Source organism: Cibotium barometz, chromosome 4 (assembly GCF_041138505.1).
Source record: "Cibotium barometz isolate CiBa-2024 chromosome 4, ASM4113850v1, whole genome shotgun sequence".
Taxonomy (NCBI): domain Eukaryota; kingdom Viridiplantae; phylum Streptophyta; class Polypodiopsida; order Cyatheales; family Cibotiaceae; genus Cibotium; species Cibotium barometz.
Genome location: NC_141049.1, coordinates 34,496,622 through 34,519,085, shown reverse-complemented (window position 1 = coordinate 34,519,085; position 22,464 = coordinate 34,496,622). Strand labels below are relative to the sequence as shown.

General features: G+C 46.7%; 1 protein-coding gene across 1 annotated transcript in view; it reads left to right on the top strand.

The window, feature by feature from the left end:
* The first annotated feature begins 513 nt into the window (after positions 1–513).
* Positions 514–22,464, top strand: part of LOC147639186 (stromal cell-derived factor 2-like protein) — a 38,551-nt gene continuing 16,600 nt past the window's right edge. The window contains exon 1 of the mRNA XM_086788176.1: positions 514–852. Within this exon, the coding sequence (XP_086644302.1) occupies positions 688–852 (165 nt within the window). The 5' untranslated portion in view covers positions 514–687. The remainder of the gene's footprint in view (positions 853–22,464) is intronic.

The window sequence follows — 22,464 nt, the reverse complement described above, 5'->3', positions numbered from 1 at the left end:
TTTTCTCGACACTCCTCCTGGCAGGTATTTCGAGCCTATGAATGCACGACATAATGGAGATTACGAAGAACATGACAATGCTGATGCTGATGATATTGAAGATAAGAATACATAGCTGGGAAGCACATCAAACCCAATAGTTGTTGATGATGATCAACAATCACCACATGAGTACAATACATCTTATTTATCTATATGGGAGAGAGTGTACAAATTCAAAAAAGCTATTGTAGAAGGTGATGGATTTGTGCCTCTATCTCCTGAAATCTGCAAGTATGTTGGCTTGACAGAAGAAGAAGCCTGTTTTGTATAGTGTGAATCTTATCTTTGCAGCTTTTGTTGGTTTGATAGAGGACATATCCTTTTTTGCTTTGTAAAATATTTTTCTCGCGAATGTAAATAAAGCTTGTTTTTCTTCACACGTTTTGCAATTAAGTATGTGCACTTTTTAGAATTTCAAGACTTATGTTTTTGTTTAATTCCTTTTTATATTTTCCGGACTTTACTGTAGACTTTTTCTGTTCAGTACTGCAAACTTTAATATTTTCTTTGGAGAGTGAATATTTGAATTTTTTTCTTAGATTGAACTACTTTAATTTTTCAAAATTAATTAATAGCGTAGAGTGAATATGTACCAATAAAAAAAAAAGCACCATCGAAAAAATTACTTGTGAATATAGTTTCAAGATGCTATTCGAAGACTCATTTCTTTCCTCGGTTAGTTTTCCCCTCTCTCTTTCTCTACTGCAGATCGTGATGGCCCTCCCTTCCTGGCTCATCCTAGCTTCTCTGCTGTGGATCGGTCTCCACTCCGACAGGGCTTCTGCAGCCGTCTCTGCTGAATCCAAAGAGGTAGGTCGCTCCCTTTGACCGAGATTTTCTGTCTAAGAGTTGGTTTAAGATTCGTTAATCTCATTGTTGCGCCATTCATTAATCTCGTCGCGAATCTGCACATCAACCGAAGCCAATGTATCGATCAGATCATGGTGATGTGACTTGCTTTGTGATGGACACACGTGCACACACATACATCATGTACATTTGAAATGCAGATCCCTCACTCATGCTTTATGCACATTTGAACTTCAGCTTCTACACACACAACACAACGAGTGCGTGCACACCCACACCCATCCCCACAGACACACACCTTTTTGTATTTGAACTTCAACCCCATCATACTCACGTGTTTAGCTTATGTGCATCTGAACGTCAGTCCTCAGCTCCTACAGAACACATGCATACACATACATACTACATGCACATTTGAACATTATTCTTACACTTACATGTAGACTTCTCCCCTACAAGAGTCAGTACATATAAATTATATACATCTGAACTTTATACACACACATGCATACAGTATGTCATTATGTACAGAACATGTACATACACACACGTACATTATGTACCTTAGAACTTCAGACCTTATATAACACACACATATGTACACATGCATGATGTACGTTTGAACTTTAGCCCTTATAGTAAACTTTGAGCTTTAACCTTTCAATGAAAATGGAACAACACAAACAAGATAGCAATGCTGAAAAGTAATTGACACTTGCACTGGGGTTGGAAAGGGTCGACCCCTCCCTGGTATTCTTGAGATACAGGTTTCATGGGCACTGAATGCTAGATTTCCAATGACATTTATGCAATGAAAATACCAAACATGTTTTGTCAATGCCCTAGTCAAATTGTAAAGCTTTAGGTGCATAGAACCTCGCTCCCTAATCCCTAGTGACTTGTCATAGGCAACTATGTTCCACTAGAATCCATATAAAGGCTTGTGTATGCTAGGCCAAGACATCGGAGACCTTAATGATCAAGCACATGGATATAGAGTAAGTTTAGTTCCATTAAATAGCCTTACTAGTGAGCTTGTTGGGGTAAAGGCATAATGCCCACCCATATAGTGTGTACAAGCCCATAAGTTATAGTACATAGTACACTTAGTACTTTTAATGTACTAAGTGCACTATGTGTACTAGTGCAATATACATGTGTGATAGGGGAGTCACACACTCATGCCTCATGAGTTGACTTATCCCCACAACTCTCTCTCTCTCTCTCTCTCCCTTGTTCTTCTCTGTGTATGTCTCCCACATGACCTAACCCTAATTCCTGTTTCTCCCACACAACTGGTATCAGAGCCTGTGCCCTTCGAATCTCTGACGCAGGCAGGCAGCAGCTCGACTCTCCCATTCAGCAGCCTGTGTGTGAAGAGGCCAGAAGCGAACCACTAGACAGCAGTCGCAGGAAGGTGGGCGGAAGGAGAAGGTGGCGGGCAGTCACTTCTGCGCTGAATCACATGCAAGGCAGCCATCAGGCGAGAGGTGGCAGCTCGGGCACGTACAAGGGCAGGCGTGTCAGGCGCCTACTGCAACCAGGCAGATACGTAAGCCGAGACGTGCAAAAACGTTGGCCACCTAGGCGAGTGGCGCTAGGCGAAGCTAGGCGAACAGGCGTTGGAGTGTTGCGAGCGAACCATCAGGTGAAGGCGTAATCACTGACTGCTGGGCGTGAAGCGAAGGCAGCAAAGCGAGCGCTAGGCGAAGTAGGCAAACACAAGCGAATTAGGTGGTGGGCGTTGAACCAACACGCGAGGCCACCTAGCAGCACGTCGAAGCCGTAAGGGAAGCAGCGCACGGCATGGTAGAAGCGTTGACCACAGCCGAATAGAGGCAAGGCGTGTAGCGCTGGGCGTAGATGCGCTAGGCGAAAGCAGCGTGTGAACGTGGAGTTCCTGGCTACCTGCGCTAGGCGAAGCAAGCGAAGAAGAACGCCGTGCATTCCACAGGCCTTCAGCGCTGGAGGTCCACACGTAGAGGGCATCTTCAAAAGCTGCTGCTGGCGCTTCGTGGAAGGTGCAAGTTCTACCACTTATGCACCTTGTGCCTGCGACTGCCCTCTCGAGGTCTTCCGTGCTGCTGCCCACAGAGCTCTGCAGCGTTTGGATCAGCCTGAGCATGTAGCAACATCAGCAAGAAGTGCCCCCCCTCCACCTGCATAGAACAGCATCAGCATCATCACCCCTTTTCCTGCAACAACAAAACCCGCCTGCAAATCAGAGAAAAAATCAGAAAATTACAAGATATTTTTCTCAAATTTTTTTTTGGGATTTGCAATTGAGCAAGTACAATCAACAATTGAGCAGATACAGGTGTCGAATTGCTCAATTTTGAGCAAAATTGGCAAAATTGGGTGACATTGGTCACAATCAGGATCAATTTGCAGGACATTGGTCACAATCAGGATCAACTTGCAGGAAATTGGATGTCGAAATTTGGGGCTTTTGATGTAATTGTGCAATTAAGCACTCATACATGTTGTATGATGTGAGAAATCGCACATTTGGGCAAAATTGCAACAAATTGCCGTGCAAATCAAGGGGCTTTTGTGCCGATTAAGTTGATTTGCATGCAGGCAATCGCATTTGATGCTGTGGATAATGTGTTGATGCCTTACAAGCACTCAATGTGCCTGTAAATCAAGGGGCTTTTATGTACTGGATGTATATGTGGCCAGGGGGAAGCATCGTGAACACTCTGGATGCCTTCATGTGCCTCAATGTACCATGTATGATTAGAAATTGATCTTAAATCAAGGGGTTTTTGCCTCCATATGTGAAACTCAGTGCTATGGACAGCCCACAGTTAGATAGAGACAGGGCTGATATGGCCAAGATTCCGTATGCTTCAGCTTGTGGCAGTCTCATGTATGCCATGGTTGCTACTAGGCCGGACATTGCATTTGCAGTGGGAGTGGTTTCTAGATACATGGCCAACCCTGGCAAGAAGCATTGGGAAGCAGTGAAAGGTGTCATGAGATACCTGAAGGGCACACATGATATGTGCATTTGCTTTGGCAAACAGGATGCATTAGTGCATGGTTACACGGATTCGGATTATGCCGGTCATCCAGATAACCGGAAGTCTACTACCGGTTATGTGTTTACATTCACAGGAGGTGCTGTGTCATGGATATCCAGGATGCAGAAGTGCACTGCCTTATCTACTACAGAGGCCGAGTATATTGCAGCCACAGAGGCTTGCAAGGAGGCATTATGGCTATCTCGGTTAGTGGTTGATTTGGGCTATACAGGGGATATTCCATTGTTGCATTGTGACAGTCAGAGTGCCATCCAGTTGGCAAAGAACCCTGTCTTTCATGCAAAGACGAAGCATGTGGATGTGAAGTATCACTTCATCAGAGAGGTGATAGAGAACAAGCAAATTCAGCTTGTTAAGATTCACACGGATGACAACCCGGCTGATCTGTTGACAAAGAGTTTGCCTCCGGAGCGGTTTGCTCATTGCAGACACTTGATGGGCATTGGATGAGGCCAGTTTTAGCCTTGATATGGCCTTGTATATTATCATGTACATGCTGATTTTTTCTTTTCCTTCATTTAAGGGCACTTTGCCTTTAAGTGGGAGGTTGTTGGGGTAAAGGCATAATGCCCACCCATATAGTGTGTACAAGCCCATAAGTTATAGTACATAGTACACTTAGTACTTTTAATGTACGAAGTGCACTATGTGTACTAGTGCAATATACATGTGTGATAGGGGAGTCACACACTCATGCCTCATGAGTTGACTTATCCCCACAACTCTCTCTCTCTCTCTCTCCCTTGTTCTTCTCTGTGTATGTCTCCCACATGACCTAACCCTAATTCCTGTTTCTCCCACACAGAGCTTGGTGATATTTGTACACTAAAAGCATCATTTGCAAAAAATTGTTTGGCCTCAAAATAGTATGGAAATACTTGAAGAACGCATGGGAATTTTGAAAAATGGTACGGAGCTATTCATGCTGCACCATACAATTGTATGGAATGAAGACGCAACAACATGGTCCATTTTTGTGTGCATATGTTGGTTTTCTTCTTCTTTGCAAGACAAGTTTTCAGGCATGTGTTTGTGTGTGTGTGTGTGTGTGAGAGAGAGAGAGAGAGAGAGAGAGAGAGAGAGAGAGAGAGGATAGAATCCTGAGACACATCAAGGAAGGTGGTGCCCCATTGGCCCACCTCACATGAGGCCACTCCTCTTCCATAAGTGGGGAGGGTGCCTGGATCTTTTTCAAGGTGTACAAACTTTTATTAATAAAAGAGGGAACGTGTTTTAAGGTTACCCCGTCTTATGGTGTAAATGCCCAAACTCACTTATAATTTGTTCACCCACACTTTAATGAAGTGTGAACCTGCAAAAAGAAAAATGAGTAATAACGCTTATACAAATAAGCAAAGAGTTTAGGGTCACACTTACCACCTATTTACATCCCACAAGCAAGATCAAAATAGGGATTCACGCGTACGGTTCACGGGAGGGTGTCCCCTCCTTGTAAATTAGACATGCAGATCTTGTAGGTTGTAAAACAGTTTCGAAAACAGGTGGAGGTATGCCATGCAATGCATAAAGTGTATTCAACAATCCTTTTGTGTAGAACACTTGTGTCTATGTGTTAGGGCTTTTAGAGATAGAAAGGAGTTCAATGGAATCACTTATACAATAGACACGAGAGTTCTAAACTACTATCTATATTATGTACAAGAAAGAAGTAATACAATTGAAATTCAAGTACAAAGGATATGTTTGAGTGAAAATGTCAATTGCAGCCCTGTGACCTAAGTAGCACACTCCTGGCTAGCACTTCACTTACAGAAAAATGTTATGTGAAGTCCCAAGATTGAGACAAGTAGATGATTATGACTAAACGTATATATATGTATCACTATTGTTGGTTGGCCAACAATATGGTGTTGGTTGACCTCCCACGCCATCAGTGCCATTTCATTGTGATTATCTGAGTGCTCTTGCGCCTATTGTCCGTGTGCTCCCGCACCTGCTATTATAGGCCAACCACGCGTGCCTAGGGTGAGGTGTGTCACTTTCTCCTCCACTTGTTTTGCAAGCGCTTGCAGTTGCACGATGTCTATATTAAGTGTCCTCTCGTAGAAAAAAAGATTCAAGTAAAGATCATCCAAGGTAACCACAATTCTTAACATTGTGAGACCACTTTGTATCCAGTGCAAAGGCTTATGTTCCGTCCTCGCCACGTTAGCACAAAGACTTGCAAAGAAACCTTGACCAACTCTTGTTTGATCCAAAACACTGTGTTTGTCCAACCGTCTAGAAAAAACATTGCCGGCCGCTGAGTATCCTTTGGTAGCTCATGGATATTGGACTATATATCATCTCCAGAGGGTCTACTGCATCATTTTTCATGCTTGTACTGGCCATTTATGAGGCCCTGCATATGCATATTCTGCATATGCATATTTATTTAGGCATTTTCCCAGCTTTTTATGCCTTTTATAACATTTTTATGCTATTATGGTGCTGTTGGTCTGCTACAGCTGGCCGACCAGTTCTCATGAGGAGTATATAATGGTTGTCCCCCTTTCTCCTTATTCCATCTCATTATTTTGCATCCACTTGAGGTCATTAGCAGTTGCTTCTGCTTCTTATCATTGTACAGCACCAACGGGCTTCCCTTTCGCTCAGTTTCCAGCAAAATAAACATCAGTTTCTAGCATTTATAGGTCTTGTACCTGGGCCTACACCTGTGTTTTCTATTGCTTTTACTTTCTTTCATGGTATTAGAGCCAAATGTTGGACTGTGAATAGAAGAGAGCTCCATTTTCTGTTTTGGAGCAGAGGCTTCGACAGTTTGCTGTGTTTTTTGCAGATTTCAATGTGGAAGGTGCTGCGTTTTCTTCTGGGAGCAAAGGCTTCCTCAAGATTGTTGCGTTTTCTTCATCTGATGCTTGGGATTGTTGTATTCCGAATTTTCAGCAAAGATTGTTGATTTTTCTGCTGATTGGATTGCCGAAGCCCTCTTCTAGGTGGTGAGGACAGGGATCTACAGCTTGGAGAGATCTTCCTTCTTCCTCTCCTTTCAGTTTACCCACCCTGCCTCCCTTTCTTCTTGCTATGCACAGCTTGACAAGAGGATTTGCTGAATTTTTTTTTTAAAGCCCCTTTCTTAAGAGAAGGTTTCTTGTAAGAGGACATGGCTTCACGAGATTTCTCTGCCACTGCTCCTTCTCTTGTTGATACTCCAGCACCATCACAGCCTCGATCATCCCCTGCTCCTGCTCCACAGAAGGTTCATATTCCCAATCTTTCTTCTCTGAGTTTCTCTCATCCAGGTCTTGCTCCCACCCCTACCTATATACCATCATACAACCCTCCCCAAGTTAGTGACTCCATGAAGCTTACAGCAAGCAAGTATCAAACTTGGTCTTTCTACACTCAGTTGTTGCTGGAAGGAGCCGGTGTGTGGATGGCTATCTCCACACCTCACTTGGTAGACCCTGCTTTGAGAAGCATATTGGATGTTCAGGCTCGTCTTATCATCATCCATTGCATGACTCCATCTATACAGGCACAGGTTATCTCTACTAGGAGTAAGCACACTCTAGAGAAAGGCAAACTCCGCTATCCACAGTCTGGTTTATTAATGCATCTAGATCACTACAATTGCTTGCATCAATTGTAGTGCACTGTGAAGGGAGAAAGCAGAACGAAGAACAAGACTCCGTAGAAGACTCGCACCAAATCGGTATTGCTCGGCACTTGCATATGTCTAGATCACCATCTCTTTGTGGAACATACTCCAATTAATACGTCTGGTGATATACGAAAGCCAAAATTCTGACTGAAGTTGATATAGTCTCCAAGAAATTTGTGCACTCTGAAGATACACCCACTGGCATATCCTCTCTAGGTGAAGGCAAATTTGATGATATGTCCTGCGGTGTCTCCATGACACCAGACAATGCAGGAACTCCACCCAATGGTAGGTGCGAGCTCTCATCTATAGGCCTCGAAATTGAAGCAACAACCATTGAGGCCAAAGATTTTTTGGTGGCAATTGTGAAGACTCTTCCTTGTGTTAACAAAACATGGATCTAGAGCTCTCCATAGCCATGGAGGTGATGATGAAGAAGGTGAGCTAAGGTGGATAGAAGTGAAGGGAACTCATCATGAGTGTGTGTGTGCGCTAATTGAAAATGCACTCAAGTTAAATTAGGCTACAAGATTGAGACTTGTACTCATAGAGAAACTTGAGATGTAATTCAAGATTCATTGCTTGGAAAGACCCCCTTTTATATGAGGTGAGTACATGGATTTGCTTTGCTTTATGGGATAATAAATAGCTTTGATGATGTGGCTCAATGCTAGGCATACTCACTCCCTACCCCTTCTAGTGCACAAGGTACGACAAATCTCAACACCTTGAAGAATTGGTTGAAAACTTTCTCTATGTGAGTGTGTGGCGTGATCCAGTGAAGCACCTTGGATGTGTGCATAACTCGAGAAATGAAAAAAGCCGAGACGCACGCACATGCATCTCCTTATACTCATTCTCTGATTGTGAAGAAGCCCTCTCCTTGGACTTCTCCTTTGGTTATGAAGAAGCTGAAAGAATGTGCACAAGCGGAAGCAAATAAACGTGAGAGAAAGATTGCAAGCAAGAACTAGAGCTTTATTAGCTTGAGGTTACAAAGTACAAGAGCCAGCAAATAGGGCAATGATTGATGATTGAATGAATAAAAAAGAGCAACTCTTATATACTTGTGCATGAAGCAGTCGGTTGTAGAAAACAAGCCGACAAGACTCCACAACAGCATTAAGAGAAAGATGCAATATTTTAACACCCCCTCTGCATCTTGAAGTGTGCAAAAAGTCAGAAGAAAACTGATGACACAGGTGCGACCATGGACACCTTAGCATGGCTAGTACTGAGTGCACCTCGGAAAATGCATATGTCAGCTTGTTGTCTTCAGAAAACATAATGCCGCTATAAAGAGCAAAAGAAAATCTGTTTGGCTCCAAACTCAAAGTAGAGCTGTGAACACATCACATCTAATAACCTTGAACAAATGAACATGGAACACATCCTGTCCATAGTCTTTGCTGACCAATAGTTTTGGAACTCATCTGAACCATGAAGGAAACTTGGTTGATCTTGGAACTCATCCGGACCATCAAGTGAACTTGCTTGTCTTTATACTTGGAACTCCGATACACGGGTCCCATGCTCCAGCTTTAATATAAGAGAGCTTTTGAAAGCCCCCTCTCTCGCCCACAAGCCGTTTCTGGAAGACAGCACGCGGGGGGGATGCCCTTAGGATCAGAGCAGGACACCAATCATGTTCTCTCCAGTCTGAAAGGCCTTGGGAGGGCTGGGGTTGTCACTAGATGAGTCTGTGTCAGTGTCATGTGACTTGTCTTTGCCCTTCTTTGAAGACTTGCCCTTGTCCTTGGCTTTGCCTTTGTCCTTTGACTGACAATCCTTTGACAGGTGGCCTTTCTTCCCATACTTGTAACACCGACTCCGAACTTTCTTTTGCACTGTCGCGAGTGCCTGATCAGGTCCAATAGACGATGAAACTTTCAACTTCCCCTGGGAAACTAGGATGGATTCCTCTTCCAAGAGGAGAGTACACAGATCATCAAACTCGAGGGAACGTGTTGTGATCTGAACCCGCAAAGCTCGGGAAACCAGATCATCAAACTCGAGGGAACGTGTTGTGATCTGAACCCGCAAAGCTCGGGAAACCATGTCATAATCTGCAGGAAGCCTGATGAGGAGGAGAGTAGCTAACTGAGAAGAGGTCAGGGCAGTATCCATTGCCACTAATTGGTCATGGATTACCTCAACCTTCATCACAAATGACTGCATGGAAGTCCCTGTTGTAAACACTAGGGAAAAGAGCTGACCCAATAGGTTGACAGACCGCATTGTAGACAGAAGCAGCACAATCCAATTTTTGCACGGCGGGGGAGACCTCTGGTGAGATGGCTCGTACAAGTCGAGTAGGTCCTTTTTATAGGAGAGATCTCATTACATATTCTAAGCATATGCTAGATGTGATGCCACCACATATGTTAAATAAGATTCCACCACATATTCTAAGTATGATGCCATCATAGAAAATGAGACAACTGTTGTGAGAAAGAAAACGTAGAAGTGTAGAGAGAGAGAGAAGCTGTATAAACTCTGCTATATACACAAGATCTGGTATTGAATGATACAAGTCAATGGTGTAGGGGTAAGGCACACTATATATACACCCTGGGGAAGGTAGTCGGCCAGTAGCACACTGGGCCGATAGCCCCAGATGTGCCCACGATTGAAAAACACCAGTCGGTCAGCAGAAAATGGCAAGTCGGCCAGCACCTGAGCAAGTCGGCCAGCATCATTGTAGTCGGCCATAGGCAGAAAAAGACAAAACAAGAAAAACAACATGGAACATGAGGAAAAATGGAGACTCCACCTATCCAAGCGGGAACACCCACAACAGAGGCCCTCACTCCCTATTGAGTAATATGGTACAGATAGGAGATGACTGCGAAAAGCATCATAGTAGCCGGCCATAGATAGGCCAAAAAAAGACAGCCCCCACGACCAGACAAAACAGGGAAACAACATGGAACACGAGGAAAAATGGAGACTACACCTATCCGGGTGAGCACACCCACAACAGGGACCCTCACACCCTATTGAGTAATATGGTATAGACAGGAGATGACTGCTAACAACCACATATGCCAAATATGATGCCACCACATGCCTTTTAGGAGGATGCTCCTACACAAGAGACTTATACATACTAGCAGTTGTTCACACATTGGAACCACTTTATTTAAGGCTTACATTCAGTGCTAGTTTACTCAACCACCTAGCACTTGTTTATCCCCACATTAATCACTATCAATATATATATATATATATATATATATATATATATATATATATATATTTCAACATTCCCTCCCATAGTGATAATGTGGGTAGAAAGCCGAGTCATCGTGGACTAGGTTTACTTTATCTTCTGGCTACTGCTGCTTGTCGTCGGAGGTAGAAGAAGCGGAATTTGTAGAGTCTTCATCAGCTTTCAGCTTTGCGAGCCTCTTCCGACCCTCTTCGATGTAGTGTCTTGGCTTGTAGCAGTAGTGACACTTTCCTTTCTTCTACTTGGTGTCACGTTGTGACGAGTCCACTTTGCCTTTGTCCTTGGAGAAGTAGGCTTTGTCTCCTTGGCTTGTATCACTGTTGGATCTGTTCTTCCTGATCTGTTCTTCCTTGTTTGCTTGTCTTGGAGAAGTAATCCAACCAACTCCTCGAAGGATATAGGATTTCCTCCTCCTCTCATAGAGAGATTCAGAGAAGTATGGAAACTCTGATAGGACTCAGGTAAGGACTTCAGAATGGTGGTGACCAATTTCTTGTTATCAACTATCTCATCTATATTCAGCAGCTGTTCTTTAAGATCTGTTACCTTGGTAAGATAATCTGAAATGTAATCACCTTCGTTAATGATCAAGTTGTCCAGCTTCTGCCATAGTTGTTAGGTACGATACCGTACGGTTGGTATGATACGATACTGTACGGGAAAATACGATATGATATAATTTTTTTTTATTGTACGACAAAATACGGCGTTTTAAAAAAATACTTATAAACTTAGGTATTTCCAAGTCCAGATATGTAGTATTTTACAAAGGAGGGAAGCATCATAGTACAGAGGAAGCTCAAACAGCCATATATAAGCAAAAAAAGACCATCAACTACCATTTTTTTTTTCCGAAAAATCCGTACGAGCACTTACGGTATCGTACAATACGGTATTCCGTACGATAAGCTATCATACACCGTACGGAAACAACCCTGGCTTTGCATCAGGTATATGACTCATGCTTCATTACGGGGCTGGAACATGGTGTGGAGGACCACCGAGGCAATCCTTGTAGAGCTGCAGGATCGGATGTGAGGTACAATCGAGCGCTTGACTGAAAGAGCAATCATGGCCATTGCTTGAGCATCACGGGCATCGCATCGTCCTTGGTCTTCAGCGGTTCCAGCATGCGGTGTTGTAATGCCTGACACAACTTGTGGTATAGTCTGAGTCGCCCTTGATATTGAGGTGCCAGGAGTTGGTGCAACTGGACGAGGCTCTTGCCTCGTGACAATCTCCCATAGCCCCTTGGCAATTAAGAGATTCTTGAGCATGAAACTCCATAACGAGTAGTTGGGACCATCAAGTTGATCTTCGATTGTAATGAAGGCGCCGAATCTAGAAAGCTCAGTGGAAGCTGTTGGAAGGTTGGCGATTTCGAGCGTGTGATCTATGGCTAGAAGGTGCCTTAGATTATCCCATAAGTGGAAGAAGCATGGGAAGTTGAAGAGCCATATATAGGCTAGAGTGATACCTTGTCATAATCATCTCCTCCGGCCGGTGTGTTGGGAGGCAGCTCACCGGGAGATGGGAGCCTGGTGGAGGGATGCTGCAGTGCCCGTTGGGGGTGTTCGTGGAGCTCAATGGTGATGCGTCTCCTACGTGCGTTAGTCTTCCGCTGCGCATTCTGACATGGTATCAGAGCCTAGGCTCTAGATAGTTCTTGGGATTTGTGTGAGCAAGAGGGGGACTGTTGGGTTGCTGATTGGTGGATTGTACGGGACTGTTTAGGAAGAGGAGAAGCAAGAGGACGGCGGGCTGATTTGCTCGACAGCCGCTTGCAGGTGTAAGTCTTCTTTGTTCCCACCCACCCACCCTTTTTCAGAGTACATCCCCACAATGGCAGATCTGTTAGAGATGGCCGAGAGGCATGTGAAGATCCCTACACTCCCCACGCTCCTGGTGGACCGTCAGTTGGACAGGAACAACTACAGCATATGGAAGGTTATGATGGAATCAGTTCTGGAGTCTTACGACCTTGCTGATTTCATCGTTGTTGGGGTTCCACGGCGGCCGGAAGTAGAGGAAGGGGAGTTACCGTCGATCCGAAAGGACCGGGAGGCACAGGCACAGATGTGGGATCGTGTCGACGCCAGGGTCCGTTCGTTTATCTTCCTCAACTGCACACCGCAGGTAATCAATCATGTAAAGCATATGACGCTGGTCAGAGGTATATGGCAGCATTTGGCTTCTCTCTACAACAGGGTATCGCCCATGAAGAGGATTCCTGCAAAGTCGTTGACGATGCGGGTGCATATTAACAAGCTGTAGGCTCTTCAACAGGAAGTTCTTCAGGCTGGGAAGGAGATATCGTCAGAAGACATGGCCATAATGTTGCTGTCGCATTTGCCCTCTCAGTACTCAGCATTTTACTCGTCTTTGATTACCTGTGGCAGGCTCAGCACCATCACGTGGGAGGAGCTGGTGCCCATGGTCTTGGACCAGGAGGAACGATTCACGAACCCTCCTAAGGGTGGAGATTCGGAGGCCTTAACTGGCCAACGTATGAAAGGCCGTAACACAGGCAAAGGGAAGGCTTCATCGGAGAAGTCTTTTGAGAAGAAGTCCGTCGCGCTGACCGCGAGAAACTAAAGGCAGAGAGGACTTGTAATGATTGTGGCGAGAAAGGCCACTATTGGAGGCAGTGTTCCAAGCGGAAGACCAAAAAGAGTGAAGATTCCTCAGCAGCAATCATGAAGACTCCGGCTTTTGTACACCTGGAGATGATGGACACCGATGATTCATTTTCTTTAGGCAAGGAGGAGGTTGGAGGATTCTCCGCAACGGATACTCGGGAGTGGATTCTAGATAGTGGTGCTTCCAGGCACATGACTCCTTCCCGTTCAGATTTACAGGATCTCTGCAGGTATTCTGGTCACATTCTTACTGGGGATACATCCACTATCCCAGTTCACAGTGAGGGTAGGCTGGAGATAGTTCTCGATGGCAGAGGGGGGAAGCATTCCTCCAAGGTGTTGCATCGCCAACCTTCCAACACCCTCCCTCGATTCAAGCTCCGCAAGCCACCGAGGTGCGAGGGGGTCGCCCAGGACTACACATGCTTGAGCTGCCCAGGACCACACATGCCCGGGCTGTGATACCATGTCAGAATGCGCAGCAGAAGACTAACGCACGTAGGAGACGCATCACCATTGAGCACCACGAACACCCCCAACGGGCACTACAGCATCCCTCCACCGGGCTCCCATCTCCCAGTGAGCTGCCTCCCAAAACACCGGCTGGAGGAGATGCTTATGACAAGGTGCCACTCTAGCCTATATATGGCTCTTTAACTTCCCATGCTTCCACTTATGGGATAATCCAAGGCACCTTCTAGCCATAGATCACACGCTCGAATCGCCAACCTTCCAACACCCTCCCTCGATTCGAGCTCTGCAAGCCACCGAGGCGCGAGGGGGTTGCCCAGGACCACACACGCTTGAGCCGCCCAGGACCACACACGCCGGGGCTCTGATACCATGTCAGAATACGCAGCGGAGATGATGACCAGATCTGGGAACACGAGCAAACTCAATGCAGAAAACAACAGCACAAGAGAGAGAGAGATAGAGGAGTGTAACTCTGCTCTATATACACAAAGAAGATCCGGTAATGATACAATATGTGGCAAGGGCTGTGGTGCCATTTTATATGGCCCCCATACAGCAGTCGGCCTGCTGTAGGGCAGTCGACAGGGCCTGAACCCATAGTAGCAACGGAACGGGAACGGGAACGGGAACGGAACGAAAGCACCACCAGGGGAACGGGAACGAGAAAAAGGGGGAACGGGAACGAGGGGGAACGGAAACAGGGAACGACCTAGATAATTCCTAGAAATGACGATAAATCTTAACATACAATGCACATTTATATAACCAAATCAGAGACACACTAAAGTCTAGTGCACCATAATTTGCATGGCTAGATATTAACACTGAACAGATCTCACAAGTCAAAATAAATTAGCCCACATCATACAGACATAAGTGACAAAAAGCACAAAATGTGGCCCACATGGCACAGCCTAGATAAAAGAAACAATCCAAGTCCAAAGTCCAAGCCTCAAGGTGACATGCACATTGCAAATAGTAAGGAGATATCATGCATGGCTACTGCCAGTGATGCCATCAAGGAGACTATCATCTATGTCATCCAAGAAAGCCATATCATCAAGACCAACATCTGCAGCATCCAAATCTTCAATCCCATCCTGACCAGGATCTGCAAGTCCATGTGTCTCCTCATCATCCGAGGACTCCTCATCAAGCAATATAAACTTCTCTGGTTTGGGAGATGCCATATCACCAAGCAAGCGCAAATTAGCACTTACAAAAATCAAGTCATTGACTTGTTTTGTCCCAAATTTGTTCCTCTTCTTGGATGCAACATGGCCGAACACACTCCATAGCTGCTCAATCGGAGAGGAGCTTGCACCTTGAGACAAGATCCTTACTGCCAATGATTGAAGCTGTGGTGTACGAGCCCCATAATCCTCCCACCATAAAGCAGCCCCTATCTTAAACCTATCTCTCTGAGCATCAGCCGATCCAAACCTTCCCAACTTGCTGCGATAAAATCCAAGTTGGTCTTTCACCAACCTTCGTTTATCTGCATCACGAACCTGCCTAGAAAGCACTGTCTCCCAACCATCCATCACCTCATCATCGGCCTCTTGTCCACATCCTTGGAACTCGGGATCCAAGACATACGCTGCAGCATGCATAGGAGAATGATAACCATTCCATCGTGCTTCACATAATTCTCGAACCTCTGCATATTTCTCATCAGACAAGCCCATTTCCCCTATTTTCTCGATCATTCGGTCAGCCCCCTCATAAACCTTGCCAATGCATGGCTCCCGTCCATCTGCAATCCGCATCAAGCGCATGATCGGCTTCATCATAGCATTGATAGTATTGACTTCATCCCAAAATGTGAAGTCTTGTATGGTTCTTGCAACCTCTATGCCGGCTCTTGAGCGAGAAAGTGCCCATCCCATCCACTCATTGCATACAACCAACTGCTTCAAAGGCAATTGCACTTTGGATAACCTCTTCATCATGAGAAAGTTATAACCAAAGCGTGTCTCTGAGTACTTCAAGAGATCCTTTTTGGCCGATCTCTTGCGGAATTCATTCAAAATAAACTGATGGTTTTGAATGAAGCTTATTATCTCCTTGCCTTTTTGAATGTGTGGATCAACCCATGGCAAGCTGCCAACATCCTTCAATAAGTTGCTCAAACAATGAGCAAAGCATGGACTGAATGTGATATGCGGATACCTGTCTTCAAGCTTAAGACCAGCTGCTCTATTTGTTGCCTCACCATCAGCTAAGAACTGAATAACATTCTCTGGTCCAACTTTCTCAATACCTTCGGCCCACTCTTCCACAAGCTGATCTGCAGTTTTTCCAGTCCCAGAAGCATCATGTGAGGAAATGAATTGCATTCTTCCTCGAGAATAAGCAACCATGCCATGAATGGACCTTTTTCGAGTGTCACTCCAACCATCTGCAATAAGTGACACACCATTCTTTGCCCAACTTTCATGCACAGACTCTAAAGCACATTCAATTGCAGCTTTCTCCTTTTGCAACAAGGTGGTGCGTATGGTCTCATATGAAGGAGGCTTGTATGTTGGGCCATACCGTGCAATCTCCTGGACCATTTCAATGAAATATGGAGACCTGGCAACATTGAATGCTACATGATCATGATAAAAGAACCTTGCAACAGCTGCATCTACCCTCTCTTTCTTGCGGGGATCCCAAGCTGCTCCCAAGGTTTGCTGCTTGCCGGAACTTGCACCCATAGACTGCGAATCTTGGGAAAATGCAAAGCTCCCAAGTCCTCCATACTGTTGTCCATCTCCCAAGTGTACATCTTCCCCTTGTCTACTGAAGTAAGATGCATCAACTGCCGGTTTCTTTCGTGCACGTGCTTTCTCCTCTTCACTTGGGTACTTTGCCAAAAGCTCTCTACGCATTTCAGGTGTTGTCCCTGGGCATTTGTTCACTTGTGCTTTTTCATTGTTCACATGGCATAGATGTGCTCTCACACGGTTTGCTCCTCCTGACTTCTCTTTGTTACATTGCTTGCATTTCCATCGTGTTGCACCTCCCTTAGATGAATACCTTTCTAGCCTTTCAACCTCGTCCCACCAAGTAGCATTCGAAGCTGATCGCTTTGAACCCGAGTAAGCCATGATGTCTGCAAATTCGGGCAAAAAGTTGAATAGGCTTTCAAAGTTAACCATTCCAGAGAAATGAGTCCTTTTTTTTCTTCTGTTTAATGGGGAGAGACTGTGCACTGTGCAGTGTGCAGTCCAGATTGTGATTCACCATAGGTAATTTTTAAAACACCAAAAGTTCAAAGTTCAAACACAAAAAGAGAGAGAGAAGAAAGAGAAAAGCTTCTTGCTGCCTTGCCTTTTAGATGACTGTAGTCTGCACAGTGCAAGGGCTGGGGGCCTGGCTGCCAGTGGCTGGGGCGACTGTACTATGTAGGCAGCAGTATAGAATGTCAGGACTCAGAAGTTGAAAGAATAGCTGTTGTACGGGCAGGACAGTACGGACGCTGCTGTACGGGCAGGACAGTACGGGCGCTGGCGGCTGTACTCGTGGAGTCGTGGACAGCAACGGCGTGAACTCCGAAAAGTGACGGGCAACGGGCGGCGTACGGACTTGTGCGAATTTCCGAAAAGCGCCTAGCGCAACTTGCAAGGCTTACGGGCTTCATTTTTTTTTAAAAATCCACGTCATCTGCACGTTCCCACGTGGGGGAACGGCAGGCTAGCGTTCCCTGGCCCGTTCCACCTAGTGTTCCACCTTCTTTCGACCACCTCCACGTTCCACCATGCGTTTCCAGCGTTCCACTGGTCCACGCGCTGGGGGAACGCGTTCCACCGTTCCCAATGGGGGGAAACGGGGTTTCCCTGCTACTATGCCTGAACCTCCACGACCAGCCATCATCACCAGTCGGCCAGCAGCAGGGGTGTCGGCCAGCTCCTGTGGGAGATCGTGGACCTGAAGCAACACAAACAGCGAGCACCAGCATGTCTAAATGCAGTCGGCCAGCTTCAGAGGTCCTCCTAACAGAATACGCAGCGGAGATGATGACCAGATCTGGGAACACGAGCAAAAAATGCAGGCAGAAAAACAGCACAAGAGAGAGAGAGATGTAGGCGTGTAACTCTGCTCTGATATACACAAGAAGATCTCGAATATGATACAAATCTGTTATGGGGGCTGGGGGCCTTTTTATATGCCCCCAGATAGGCAGTCGGCCTGCTGAAAAGACCTCCACGACTGTAGCATCAGTCGGCGAGCACTGAATGAAGCCCACGACTCAGTATGCCCAGTTGGCCAGTAGCACAGGGGTCCACGACTGCTGTTGGGTCAGTCGGCCAGCTACTCAGTGCTCCTGCCAACTCAGAACTGCCTCCCAAGCCATAGAAAAAATAGGAAAAAATAGGGGAAAAATGCGGGGAGTGAGGAAAAATGATAAAACACCTCATAAGGGCGGGCACACCCATAACAAAGGCCCTGGTGTATAAATCTAGATAGGAGATGACTTCTAACACCCCCTCTCAGCTCCTGGCCCTGAAACCAACCACAGGGAGCTGGGGTGCCGCCTGAGCAAATCCTGAGAGAGCGACTTCGTGAAGAGGTCCACTGTACTGTCCTCCGTCGAACAGAACTCTAGCAAGATGTCATCAGCAACGATGTGTTCACGAACAAAGTGCCTCTGGATGACCATGGGTTCCTCCAGTGGAAGCCCAAACCTGCAATGTAACCTCCTGCTGCTCCGTAAAACTGCTCCTGGGCCATAAGTAGATCTCTTGGATCTCCTCCTCAAACCGAGTCACTCCAACTGTGGAGTCGGACTCCATCCAGCAATCCCCCTCCTGTGTACAAGAGTCCATGATCCTTCGCATGCTGCAGAAACCACAGGAAACGCAATCCTGCCTCCCAAAGAGTCATCTGCAACCATGAGCTCAACCGCCTCATCAGGAAGCTCCCGTCCAATCTGGTGTCCATCAACCAGATCAATGAACGATACAGCTTCTGAGTCACAGAGACATCACACTGCTCACAAGGATCAACACCTGTTACGGTGCACAAACAAGTCCTGGAAATCTGATGAAACCTGTCAACCACCCCCTCTGAATCCGGAACCACAAAGCCTGGAGAAACCACCTCCTTCTGCAAGTAATCACCTGCTACCTGCCTGGCTTTCCGAAAGGTCCCCGTGGAAAGAACATCCTCAACTACTGGAAGTTCTATGTCCCGAATACTACGAGACATCTGAGCATAAGTGACCTGTTCAGCTTCCTCTGACTCACGAACACAAGAACCACCAACATCAGTACTGGAAAGTTCTTGCCAACTGCTGCCATCTACTGGTAAGCTATCCACCACTTGGTCTCGGAAAGCCTGTACCTGCAGCATATCCACACTTGAGTGGCCATTACCAGACTGCCACTCATCACAACCTGAGGACCTGGGAGAGAGTGCTGAAAGCCTGTAAACTCCATTCTCCACTCCGCCTTCCCAAACCACTTGGCCTGTTTGCTTTGTCCCGGAGAGCAACAAAATGCTCATCAAACTCGACCCGTACGCCAGTCTTGCAAACCTGATGCACTGACAACAGATGAAAACCAAGTGCCGGAACATACAACACCTGGGAGGAATGCTTCCCCCCTCTGCCATCGGGAACTATCTCCATCCTGCCCTCACTGTGAACTGGGATAGTGGATGTATCACCAGTAAGAATATGACCAGAAAGCCTGTAGAGATCCTGTAAACCGGAACGGGAAGGAGTCATGTGCCTGGAAGCACCACTATCGAGAATCCACTCCCGAGTATCCGTTGCGGAGAGTCCTCCAATCTCCTCCCTGCCTGAAGAAAATGAAACATCGGTGTCCATCACCTCCAGGTGCACAAAAGCCGGAGTCTTCGTGATTGCTGCTGAGGAATCTTCACCCTTCTCGGTCTTCCGCTTGGGACACTGCCTCCAATAGTGGCCTTTCTCGCCACAATCATTACAGGTCCTCTCTGCCTTCAGTTTCTCGCGGTCAGCGTCGGACTTCTTCTCAGAAGACTTCTCCGATGAAGCCTTCCCTTTGCCCGAGTTACGGCCTTGCGACCGTTGGCGAGTAAAGGCGTCCGAACCTCCACCCTGAGGAGGGTTCGTGAATCGTTCCTTGTGGTCCAGGACCATGGGCACAAGCTCCTCCCACGTGATGGTGCTGAGCCTGCCCCACTGGTAATCAAAGACGAGTAAAATGCTGAGTACGAAGAGGGCAAATGTGACAGCAACGTGATGGCCATGTCCTCTGACGATATCTCCTTCCCAGCCTGAAGAACTTCCTGCTGAAGAGCTTGCAACTTGTTAATATGCTCCCGCATCGTCGACGACTTTGGAGGGCTCATAACCCGCATCTGTACTTCCAAGGAAATCCTCTTCATGGGCGATACCCTGTTGTAAAGTGAGGCCAAATGCTGCCATATACCTCTGGCCAGCGTCATATGCTTTACATGATTGATTACTTGTGGTGTGCAGTTGAGGAAAATAAACGAACGGACCCTGGCGTTGACACGATCCCACACCTGTGTCTGGGCCTCCCGGTCCTTTTGGGTTGACGGTAACTCCCCTTCCTCTACTTCCGGCTGTGGAACACCAACATGTTAGAATACGCAGCGGAGATGATGACCAAATCTGGGAACACAAGAGCAAAAACGCAGGAAGAAAAACAGCACAAGAGAGAGAGAGATGTAGGCGTGTAACTCTGCTCTATATACACAAGAAGATCCCGAGGAATGATACAAATAAGGTATGGGGGCTGAGGACCTATATATACCTCCCTAGAGGGCAGTCGGCCAGCACTAAAGTGCCCACGACTGAAGAAAGAGGTCCCACGATTGCATAAATGCAGTCGGCCAGCAAACTGGTGCCCACGACTGATGAAAACCAGTCGGCCAGCAGCAAGAGTGCCCACGACTGATAAACACCCAGTCGGCCAGCACTGTACTGCTCTTGGCACCCTCTGGCAGCCCTCCCAAGCCTCAGAAAAAATGGGAAAATAGGGAAAAAATACGGAGTGTGGGGAAAAATGATAAAACACCTCATAAGGGAGAGCACACCCACAACAAAGGCCCTGGTGTATAAATCTAGATAGGAGATGACTTCTAACACCCCCTCTCAGCTCCTGGCTGTGTAACCAACCACTGGGAGCTGGGGTGCCGCCTGAGCAAAGCCCGAGAGAGCGACTTCGTGAAGAGGTCCATCGTACTGTCCTCCGTCGAACAGAACTCTAGCAAGATGTCATCAGCAACGATCTGTTCACGAACAAAGTGCCTCTGGATGACCATGGGTTCCTCCAGTGGAAGCCCAAACCTGCAATGTAACCTCCTCCTGCTCCATAAAACTGCTCCTGGGCCATAAGTAGATCTCCTCGTGTCCGGATCTCCTCCCCAAACCGAGTCGCTCCAACCGCGGAGTCGGACTCCATCCAACAATCCCCCTCCTGTGTGCAAGAGTCCATGATCCTTCGCATGCCGCAGAAACCACAGGAAACGCAATCCTGCCTCCCAAAGAGACATCTGCAACCAAGAGCTCAACTGCCTCATCAGGAAGCTCCCGTCCAATCTGGTGTCCATCTACCAGATCAATGAACCATACAGCTTCTGAGTCACAGAGACATCACACTGCTCACAAGGATCAACACCTGTTACGGTGCACAAACAAGTCCTGGAAACCTGATGAAACCTGTCAACAACCCCCTCTGAATCCGGAACCACAAAGCCTGGAGAAACCACCTCCTTCTGCAAGTAAGCACCTGCCACGTGCCTGGCTTTCCGAAAGGTCCCCGTGGAAAGAACATCCTCAACTACTAGAAGTTCTATGTCCCGAACACGACGAGACATCAGAGCATAAGTGACCTGTTCAGCTTCCTCTGACTCACGAACACAAGAACTACCTACTGGAAAGTTCCTGCCAACTGCTGCCATCTACTAGCAAGCTATCCACCACCTGCTCTCGGAAAGCCCGCACCTGCAGCGTATCCACACTTGAGTAGCCATTACCAGTCTGCCACTCATCACAATCCTGAGGACCTGGGAGAGAGAGAGAGTGCTGAAAGCCTGTAAACTCCATTCTCCACTCCACGTCCCAAACCACTTGGCCTGTTGCTTTGTCCCGGAGAGCAACAAAATGCTCATCAAACTCCACCCGTACGCCAGTCTTGCAAACCTGATGCACTGACAACAGATGAAAACCAAGTGCTGGAACATACAACACCTGGGAGGAATGCTTCCCCCCTCTGCCATCGGGAACTATCTCCATCCTGCCCTCACTGTGAACTGGGATAGTGGACGTATCCCCAGTAAGAATATGACCAGAAAGCCTGCAGAGATCCTGTAAACCGGAACGGGAAGGAGTCATGTGCTTGGAAGCACCACTATCGAGAATCCACTCCCGAGTATCCGTTGCGGAGAGTCCTCCAATCTCCTCCCTGCCTGAAGAAAATGAAACATCGGTGTCCATCACCTCCAGGTGCACAAAAGCCGGAGTCTTCGTGATTGCTGCTGAGGAATCTTCACCCTTCTCGGTCTTCCGCTTGGGACACTGCCTCCAATAGTGGCCTTTCTCGCCACAATCATTACAGGTCCTCTCTGCCTTCAGTTTCTCGCGGTCAGCGTCGG